At 36.8% G+C, this 11,103-nt stretch overlaps 1 protein-coding gene across 5 annotated transcripts in view; it reads left to right on the forward strand.

The window, feature by feature from the left end:
* The first annotated feature begins 1,608 nt into the window (after nt 1–1,608).
* R3HDM1 (R3H domain containing 1) overlaps nt 1,609–11,103 on the forward strand; it is a 58,240-nt gene continuing 48,745 nt past the window's right edge. For all 5 annotated transcript variants that reach the window (XM_075511202.1, XM_075511203.1, XM_075511206.1 and 2 more), the window contains exons 1-2: nt 1,609–1,749; nt 2,648–2,858. In XM_075511202.1, the coding sequence (XP_075367317.1) occupies nt 2,688–2,858 (171 nt within the window). In that variant the 5' untranslated portion in view covers nt 1,609–1,749; nt 2,648–2,687. The remainder of the gene's footprint in view (nt 1,750–2,647; nt 2,859–11,103) is intronic.

An 11,103-nucleotide genomic window follows, 5' to 3' on the forward strand; every position in this document is an offset into this window, starting at 1 on the left:
GTTGCTTTCTGCTGTTTTTACAGTTGTTGTTTTCCAGGAAGGGATCAAGAGATTGCAGCATCTTTATGTGTATACAAAACAATTTGAATGCAAGCTAGTGATACTGTTATATAAGGTAGAGAATAGAAAGTATTTGCTTTCTCTTGTTTCATTATAAGTCCTATTTCCCATCTTCAGTTCTGCAGGTTTTTCTTGAAACAGGATATAGCTTTTCTCTCATGTAAAGTCAGTGTTATATTTACCTAGTTTTCTGTTATGTTATTTTATATTAAACTCTTTGTTGAATTATTGCATTGAAAAAACATTAAAACTGATAAAAGGCTGAGCACTGGCATAGCCTGACCTTGTAATTTTGGTATTAATTGCGTTCTAGTGACCTCATACTGCAGAATGCTTAAATGTTTTCAGATTCTTTCAGCTAAGATGTTGGAGACATTAAGATCTTGCATGACTTGTCTTACCATCCTTTCTTTCTGCATGCAGTACAACTCTTCCATTTTGAAAGGGAACAGTTTAGTGCAGGTTCTTCACCTACATCGATTAAAAGCGTGTTTATAACCACGGTATAAATGTCTCATTTGTTTCTTAATTTCACTTCAAACAATTCAGATTTTTTCACTTGTTTGTTTTCCTGAAAAAATTCTAATTCTCATGTTACTCACATGGAAAGTAAGTAGCTCAACTGAGGTGACAGAAGGTATTCTTGATGTTTTATTATCATTTATACTGGTTTTATTAAGGCCCTGACTAGTCATGAGAAAAGTGTGTGGGGAATGCAATACGGAGATCCTTTTCAGCTATTTTATTTCAGCGTATCTTTCACAGGTTTGAAAGTTAGTTATTTGTGTTATCTGCTTTAGGATATTTCTGCTATGTTCATAGGTTACATTTTGTTTGCTATTAGGTGTCTGTTGTTGCCTGCCACTTCAAATGCATGCTTCCTTGTGAGTGGTGATATTACTTATTTCTCAGAAAAGCAAATCTGAAAAAGAGGGAAGATGGAACATTGTCAGTTTTGTAGAAATTTGTAAATCCTCATTCAAGGGCTATTACTTTGTTGAATAAAATAAAATTGTCGTCTTTAATTCAAGTTGCCTGAAATATGGATTATGTATTGTGCTTATAGACCATTAACTATGACAAAGAGAAAAATGCTGTTATGCTAACAGCGATTTGTGAGCTTTCATGGCCTATTACTCCTCCACACCTGCTGGGCTGCTTATTTCAGACTGTCTTTTCAGACTCTTCTGGAAGATATCTGCTTGTTTATAGAAACAGAGTTTCACTAGGAATGCCAACAAAATGTTTATTATGACTACTTGTTAACTCTGTAATACAGAAATATCTTGGAAATCTAATGAAAAATATTATTACTGTTGGATAAAGCAGGTAGAATGAACAGATATGACACATGCTGATTTCTTCTGTGCTTTTTTTTTTTTTCTTGAAATGACTATTTAAGTGTTTGGGTGTCATCATGTTCCCTCTCCCCTCCCACCCCAAAATGAAAGTATCATGTATTTCCTTTGTTGATTTTTAGGCATTCGAAAGGGATGTTCTTGCTGATTCAAGACTACACAGTTCTGTCCAGGACTCTACACTGGGGATAAGGACATGGGACTCCTCCTGCCAGATTCCAGATGGTTCATTACAACTGACATCTTGGTTGACAACTGTGAAAAGGAACTTTGGATTATTTTATTTTATTTTTGTGGGAGACCACAATCCCCAAACTGTAGGACATATCAGGTACTAAATCAGATACTTACTTAGACTTTTCCATAATGTTGTTTGGTTGTTGTTTGTTTTCTATGAAGGACTTGAAGTATTCAGATCTTATTCTTTGTTTCTTTTAAGAAATGTAAAATTCTTGTTTTTACATCTTGCACTGTAGCTGAGTAATTACAAGAAATTGTATTTCTTATTTCTTAGGGAAAATTGGGGTGTTTCTGTTACAGCTTTAATCATTAGAGTTATCTTTATATAGTATTTAAAATTATTATTATAAATTATAATAACTGGTAATGGTTATTATTATCATAATTACCAAAGCTGTCTCTTTCTTTCTTCTTTTGCTTTCGAGAGAGTGCTTAATTTTATTAAGACCAGTTTTGCCACATTTAGTAGGTAAGATAGTTCCTGCGTTCAGAACTTGTCCAGTTGTTAGCTGGCAACTAGGAAACTTCAAAGTTTTAATGAAATTTATGAATCTTTGCACACTCAGTGCATTATGGTTCATCTATTTACTTTCAACCCTTTTAAAATAAATCTATATGTAAGTCTCTTTTCCTTTCAAATGAGAAAAGCTTCCCTTGTTTCTGTTGGAACCTAGTTTGATTTGGAGAATCTGAATAGTCAGGTGTTTATTTTAAAATACAGAAAGGAAAACCTGCAAGCGTTATCCTATAGTGCAGCTCTTAGTTCTCGTTTGTATAGATGTCTGTTATTATAAGCCTCTTGATAAATGTGATTAAAAAGAAAATGGTCACTCTCTCCCTCTGATACAAGACAGGAAAAAAAATCATAACAGGAGGGGGAAATCTTTTCTGCAGCAAAATCATGTTTATTTTGGGTAGCTGTTTAGGTATGTAATTTTTTGAAATTAATTTAAAATTACTCAGTGATCTACTTTTTCTTTGTCCTAAAGGTTCCATATTTCTTGTAGAATTTTAAAATAACCTTTTCTAATGAGGATGTCTGATATTCTTACTGTAAAAGATGAAACTGATGCAATGAAGGGTTCAGAAGCTGAATTTAAAGATACAGACCCAGTTGAAAACCTTATAAAATCAGGAAGTCAGGAGCAGATTCAAGCAGAAAAGGATGAAAATTGTCCTGATAGCAAAACCAGTATGCCGGTAAGAAGCTTTTCACTTTATTTTTCATTAGTGTATCATATTAAATAAGTCTGTGTCTTGTTCTTCTCCCCTTCTCATGATCCTCTTACGTGTTTCTTTGGTACAGGCCAGGAAAACTTGACCGGTGTTAGGGAAGCAAGTATGATGATTATTGCTTCCTCTCTCCTCCTTTGCCCCACTTCTCTGTTTATATTCATGTTAATATGAGAGTCAGTCATTTTTGTTTGAAGTGGATGAAGAGTTTGCATGGGAACCAGACAATTTGTCCATATTTGTGTTTTCCTGAGTGCACATGTGAAGTTGAGTCTTTTCATTGTAGCAGAACAAGGGAAAAACTCGGCACTCAAGCTGTCTTTTGCTGTTGCTGAATCCTGACTGAGTTTCAGAGACTGGGCTGTGTTAAGAATACACGAGGTAGTAATAGTGTGGTTTGTTCAAAACACTGAAATGTTGAGTGTTGCTTGTATGAACAAAGCACTACAGCACAGCTCAGCGTGTCTGCCTTGAGTACGGGTGACCAATCTAGGGCTCTTGGGCTATGTGCAGCTCACAGGTGTAACTTTTACAGCAGAGCTGTACAGCATAAGGCTAAAGTAATCAGATGTAGGTGATCCAGATCCCCAGGTGACAGAGGAATCAAATCAGCAGAGCTCCTGAGGCCAGTAGGTCTGGGTCCTGCCCTAGCCACCCGCAGAAGGTCCAGCCTCTTTCTCCCTACATCAGTGGCAGAGTTAGCTGGTGAGCTATCATCCCACCTTGGCTGCTAGCCAGTACTCCCCGTACCTTCCCTTTTCCTGCGTTCTTCACTGCTTGACAATTTTGGCACATGATTTATTAGGTGGGAAAGCTTAGGCAGTCCTCATGCATACACTGAAGAGCTGATGCAAGGTGGGAGATGTACCTATAAAGAAATTGTAGCATCAAATTTAAAGTGAGAAAGAGAGAGGGGAAATAGTATGAAAATATCTTGTGTTAAAGGAGAACACACCAATAAGGATGGGTTAAGAATTTATGGCAGCAGATTTAATACCTCTGAGGTGTAGTTGTGCAGTTAGTGTTTATGCTCAAGAGTTCAGAAAGATGGGTCTCTTTCACGTGGGACAAACTAGTGAACTCCTGGCTGAGGCTGCCTGCCTGGTCATTGAAGACTGTAAGTGTCTTAGATGAGGTGAGGAGTTAAGGAAAGCAACTGAATTTTTCTGGCACAACCTAGAAGATGGGGCAAATTTCGAAGAGAAAGCACAGAAGCTTGTGTTAGACGAAAACTAGTTTTCTATAGGAATTTTGTGTCTGTGGGTTAATAATAAACAATTTTCTGATAAAAATCCTGATTGGGATATGGAGTATGGCAGTATTCTCTTGTGGGTTGCAAAAACAGGACAGTAGCATATTAGATTCTTGTTATTGAGAATTGAGTAAAAGGTTCTTTTGGGAGTAGTTTTGTTCAAGACTAACAATTCAATATTCCACTGAGTGAAGTAAGCTCTATCTGCTATGTTAAATTGCTTCCAAATAAATCTTGTAGACCACTGTGATAACAATACAGTTTTACACTTTAATATCTGCTGGCTTTATTAAGGCTGGCATCAGTGTAAATAGATAATTTTATGGCAAAAATAAATCCTTAAAATGAAATACTTCTTTGTAACATATGAGAAATAACTGCTACTGAAAAGCTGGTAGATGTTATAGCTGAGCTGATGCTTTCTTTAATCAATGGAATATTCCAGTAGTGAGCCTTAAAAATTAATTTAAGGTTTATTTTCATACAGTTCAGTAACTTGGAAAAATCTCATTCACATTTTCTCATTCAACAAATCTCATTCAACAAATTTTAGTGTGGAAACTTCTGTGAGACTCAAGTGGCAAATCTGCCTTCCTGCAAAGAAGTGTTGCTGTATAGTCAGGTGTAGTCTAGAGAAATGAATCTGTCGGTGCTGTCAATGGCTGTGGGGTTTGGCGAGGGGGTTGGTTGCTTGGTTTCATTCTTGTACAGGAGTAATATCTGGTGGCTGAAGTAATTACCTAGCATACGCACGATGAGCTGAAAAACTGTGTAATGAAGGCTGTTTGATGGAGACAGCTTTACTGTCATCTTCATTTAGTGTTGATGTGAGTGTTATGCTCGGGAGTCTCCATCAGAATCAGAACATTGCTGTTGCATGAGTAGCGTAATTAAAAACTGAGCTTGTAGGCTGAGGATGTTGATTTCCAGAGTGGTAGGAAGACAGTCAATTACAAAGTGGAACCTTGCTAATGTAAGCCCTTTGCAACAGTTGAAGTCAGTAAACGTTAATGTCACTTGTACTGTGGTAGCTGCTAGTGCAAATATATATGTCATATATTTGAGGCTTTTTCATTGAAAGCATGTCTTGCACTAAAATACAAACAAAAAATTTTGGCCTGTCCATAGTAAACAAAACTTCTGGGAACGGTAGAGTAGTCAACAAGTTTTTAACTAATGGATGATTAAATAGTTTGACTAGTGAAATTTTACTGGATGTACTACTTTTCATTAAGTGCAGGTTAAATGTTACTGCAGCGGTGGGAAAAAGAGCAAAGGATTTGCTGAGAAATGTTAGAGAAGATTATCAGAAGCTTATTGGAATTCGTTGTGTTCTTTTGTTTACTAATTGAGTTATATCTGAGAATGGGTTTTGGGGTGGGAGTTATATGGGGTTTGGTTTTGGTTTTCCTAGCTAGTAGCTAATTGCTTAATAGATTTCATACCTATTGGCAAACTACAATAATATTCCTGAGTACAGTTATCACTTGATTTCTAAGTTGCTATTTAACTTCTTTACAGCCAAGTAAGAAACAGGCTGTGATCTTTCCTCCGTCTAAACCTATTATGGTTTGAATTCAGGTATGTTTCTGGATCCTCATAGTTCCAGAAACTGGTGATTGTATTTTGAAATGTAAGTTTGGCTCTAAATTCCAGATTATTTTGAGGTTATGTGCATTAGTAACCTATTTGCTGTTGCATACACTGTTGGAGGTACAATGTGAATGAGAAAAATATCTTATTAGGGTACATGGCTAGCACTCCCAATTTCTTTAAGCAGTGCGAGAGTAGTGTAATTGATGTAGAGATTATTAGTGAAGATTTTTGAATTGTCATATTTTGAAGTGACCATCAAGTAACATTTAAATGGGACTGGAAATAAGAGGCACTCATATGAAAAGTACTTTTACAGAAGTCATGTGCATGTCAGCACTATGGTAGTTTTTGTGATCAAAAAGGTTTTGGTTCACCAGTCACTGTTGTCTCCCACCTGTTAATCTTATCCAGGTCAGATGACAGCATACTAATTCTGAATTAGCTAGAATACAGGGTCTGGAGTTTGCCTTTGTCACTGGGTGGTGGGACAGGCAATACTTCCTCCACTATAAGGACTGCTGTTACAAAGTTAATGTGTCAGGAAATATTGACAAAAAATTAAATAAACAGCCTGGATTTATCTTACAGGATAGTGCCCCTTATTCACTATTAGGAAATATTATTTTTTTTAAAACCAAAAAAAATATTTAAAACCTCCATAACAATTCACATTGGTTTATGTATAATCCAGAAAAGGAGGTTTGTTCTTATTCTACAATCCATACGTTATTGGGGGCTGGGGGGAGGAAGAGTGTTAATCTTAAATACTGTCATCTCTGCACTGAAAAATAACCATTAATAAGTAGATACTTAATGGGATGATGATTGCCAAGGCAGTAAAAGACTGAGAGAAAGCAAGCTGCATATCACTACGTATCAGGAAAAGCACTTGCAAGCTGTGGAAAGTAAAACCAAATACCACCAACACAAAAGCCTCATGGAAGGATGGAGGCTGGTGCATGAATTCAGGAGTTGTATGCATCCACCATATGATATGGGCAAATGTTGTATTAAGTGAGTATAATTCTGTTTTTGATTTATGCTAATTAAGCAGATATCCCTGTCCTTTGGAGGAAATAGATTAATTTTTTTACTTAGCAACTGGATATCTCCCTTTCTACAAGTTTCTTCCCTCCATACTAGCACAAACCTTTGTTTTCTCTCTCTGTTCCACAGCTTGAGTTCTCTGAAGTCTTCCTTTGCCTCCTCCCCAGCTCTTTTGGTCTTGTCAGGATTTACCTGTCTTTGTCTCTAAAATATGTGACAATACTTTTTAATAGATAAATGATCAGGCAGATTTGGTTTAGTTACTCTTGAACTGTTGAAAATGCCTCTGTACCCAATGGTGAAACTATTTTTCCATCAGTCATCCTCTACTGTGTCATGGAAAATTGCTGTCACTACTAATACAGCCCAGCAAGTAACTATAGACCATGCTGTTCTTTCCCTTAGTATTACAAAGCTATCTGTGGTTGTTAGGACTGTAGCCCTTACCTGGATTTAAAATTGAGACCTAATTTAAAAGAAAGGTGAAAAACTGAATGTCCTTAGAACACTCTCTTTGTTCAGGTCTGTCATGTCATGCCTGTCCTCTGAAATGTCCAAATGGTACTTCAGAAATAGATCTGGTAACATCTCACAAAACCTTTCACACTTCCACGTTTGCCATCTTGTGCCTGACCTGTTTTTATCCAACTTGTTTAGACAGCATGGTGGTGATAGAGGAAGGTGTGTTACAGCTCCAGATCTTTGCTTTGTATTTAATATATGTGATCTGTGGAGGTAATTAGGAAAAAATAAAATGGGCAAATACTCCTACTGAAAGCCTGGATATATATGATTATATGTGTTTGGTAAACTCTATCTTAATTCCCTTTTTATTTTGTAGTTGGAAATGAAGCACAGTAGTTGGTCTTAAAAGTTTTGTGTGTTTTCGTTTTTTTTAAGACAAAAACCTAATCGTTATTTTCATTATGCAATTGTTTGGAATACGTGCTTTTAAACACTGTCTTGAAATCATGCCCATAATGACTTTAAATGGGCATAAATTTATTTTTAATCTTGCTTTCATCAACACAGTGTTTTCTCAAGTCAGTAAAAGTCTGAGAGCTGCAAATGTAAAGAAATTGCTTAATTTGCCATCACTAAGGATTACATATTCTAAAGTAGCTATAAATTGTTTTTCACAAATGGGGAACATAAAGATGCTCTGTACAAGAAAAACTTAGTAAATGCAGAGAAATTAGGACAGAACTAAAATTCACGGACCTGAAAAGAGAGAAAATGTGCATTAACAGCTACAACATGCATTGACTACCTATGGTCCTGGAATTCCAGTGGAAATGCAGTTGTCCTCAAAACCTGGCATGGTTTTGCCTGAGAAAGGAACTGTGCCCAATCACCTTCAACTTCTGTGAGTGCAGTTACTGTTGATATCACAGGACTTTGGGTTTTGTATTTCCAGCTGCAGACCTTGCATCATAGGCCTTTTCTCACATTAGCTGTCCCTGCAGTCCAGCCATACCAGATTTATTCCAGTGCTTCTTACCTGTCAAGTGTGTGGTGCTTATTCCTCACAGTAACAGCTGGATGTGGGGGCTTGTATTTCAGGTTTTGACATCCTTAAAGTCATGCAGGAAAGCAAGGAATCCACGCCTATCAAAGGATTGTTTTACAAGGCAGTTGCTTCTAGATAACAAGTCTTAATATGATGGGTGGGATGATACTTATCTTGTGTAACTTTGAGGTTTGAGTCATTTCAGTCAAGGGAGAATCTCCCTCCTACAGTGGCCCCCCAGCTCTCCCCAATGGTATTGTTGATTTGGTCCCTAAAAAATGTCAGGTGCTCATGAAATTGAGCACCATGGTATTCAAATACCTTAGTTTACTACCCTGAATAACCTATATAGCTTTGCTTAACTTATTCCCCATAGGTTGCAAACACCTATCTTTAAAAAAAAAATCTTTAAATGCAGCATAACTGACAGTGTCAGTTGGGTTGGCTTTCCAACTTGGAAACAGAACTGTAATTCTGCAAACAAAATGGAAGATGCAATACAACTCACTTAAAACACTTAAAGGAATGTACCATCAAACTTGTCCTATTGTGATTGAAATCTGAAAACCACATTAATTTTAAACATTCTTACAAAGAATTCAGATTTGATACTAGATCATTTCAGTTCTGATATCTCAAATTTTGAGGCATTTGCTCCACTTTATCTGGCATGAACAAACATACCTAAGGTTTGCCTGCAATGGATTCCTGAGACTTTACTGAGGTAAGGTGAGGAAGAGATATATGCTTTGTACAGATCTTAATTAAATTTAATTACGATATGGTTCCTGCTTCCCAGCAACAATCTCTTCTCTGTTTTTTTTGAAATCACTCGTAAAAATAATTGAAATATGTATGTCTTATCTAATTAGTGAGCAGTAACTTAAGTGTAAAGTTTTGGTTAACAGTATTAGAAATTCTGTTTGGCTAGTTTAAAATGTTTTAGGCCCTGTAGAACTCAGTTGATCATCCCCCCCCCCCCCCCCCCCCCCCCAGTGGTGCTCTCTTTCTGGTTATATACTGGCCTCCAAAATTTTGCAAAATGTAAACAATTGCCCAAGTGTAGATTCTTTTGCCTGTTGTTTTGACAGTGGACTGAGGACTCCACTGGCAGTCCTGATTTGATTTTAAGTTTATACTACTGCTTTGAAATCACTGAAGATAATTGATGCTGGAGTAATAGATATGAGGCTGGGAAATTATCCAGTTCTTGAAAGTTTAGTAGCTTGGTATAATAGAAACTTTGCCAGGAATATGCAGAGGGAATATACATTTCAATATGCAAGGTATGCTTTCAGCATAGCTGATTGAAAGAAAAAAATATTTTGCAGGTAACAGCAAAACTCAAAGTCTCCGTATTGTTCCAGGTATGAGAACATTTGAACTGTCTTTGCTGCTCAAAGTCTCAGCAAGCTTCCTTTAAAAAACTTATGATGAGTTCAGTTAGTTTTCAGTGCTGCTATTTAAAATCCTGTTATATAGTGAAATGAGCTTAAATGAGCTCCCCTTCTGCTGCTCTTCAACTAAGCTGGCACAACATCCAAAAAAGACATTTGGGACTTGAGGAAAAGGAGAGAAATAGCAGTTCCTCTGCCTTTATGTCATAGAACCCTTTACTGTAGGTTAGGTGTTCTTCTTAGCAACATGTATGTCCTGCTAAGAAATTAAGGCACTTGATAGACATCTGCTCCTATGAGCGTAGGGCAGAGGGTTGTCTTCGTGTAGTTGTCAAACGGAGTTTTTATTTAGTTTCCTTCTGAAAGGATACACCTTTCATAAAGGAGGAAATATTGTCCATTAAACAGCATTTTAAGTTAATTACCAATGTTACTTTTTCTTTACAAATATTAGGCCTGTGCTCAGTAAAACCAGTTCTGTTAAAGGCTTGTCTATTCATCAGTTTTAGTTCTACAGTGAAACCAATGCTTAAATTATGTTATGCCACTGTAAGTGCCTCTATTCCTGTGTAACTGTCCCAGAGGGTTGAGTTAGTTTTAACTATGTAGTTAAGAAATTGTTAAACACTTTTGTTGATTCAAATGTACTTTTCAATCATATATACTGTAGCAAAATTCTGGTAATGCTTTTTTTTTTAAAAAGAAACAATAGTAATAGAAGAAGGGCTCTGGGAGGAGAAAGACCAAATTAATGCATAGTAAGTTACTAAAATGGCTCTGGGAGAAGAAAGAGCATATTAAAGCATAGTAAGTTACTAAATTAAAGAGAAAAAAAAAATTTACCTGTAGCCCATTTTAAATTCCACATTCATAGCTCCTAAGATGAAATTAAAACCCCATATGTTTTAACTGGCATATGATAGCTCATCATCAGTTCCCCTGGTAGAGGCAATGCTTTTTTCTCTCCCCCCCCCCCCCTTCTTTTTCTTCCCCCCCCTTTCTTTCTTTCTTTCTTTTTTCTTCCCCCCCTTTCTGTCTCGCTCTCTTTCTTTCTCGCGCGCTCGCTCTCTTTCTTTCTCGCGCTCGCTCTCTTTCTTTCTCGCGCTCGCTCTCTTTCTTTCTCGCGCTCGCTCTCTTTCTTTCTCGCGCTCTTCTCTCTCTCTCTTTATCTCTCTCTCTTTATCTCTCTCTCTATCTCTCTCTCTCTATCTCTCTCTCTCTCTTTATCTCTCTCTCTCTTTATCTCTCTCTCTCTTTATCTCTCTCTCTCTTTATCTCTCTCTCTCTTTATCTCTCTCTCTCTTTATCTCTCTCTCTCTTTATCTCTCTCTCTCTTTATCTCTCTCTCTCTCTTTATCTCTCTCTCTCTCTTTATCTCTCTCTCTCTTTATCTCTCTCTCTCTTTATCTC

This window comes from Mycteria americana, chromosome 9 (genome assembly GCF_035582795.1).
Source record: "Mycteria americana isolate JAX WOST 10 ecotype Jacksonville Zoo and Gardens chromosome 9, USCA_MyAme_1.0, whole genome shotgun sequence".
Lineage (NCBI taxonomy): Eukaryota > Metazoa > Chordata > Aves > Ciconiiformes > Ciconiidae > Mycteria > Mycteria americana.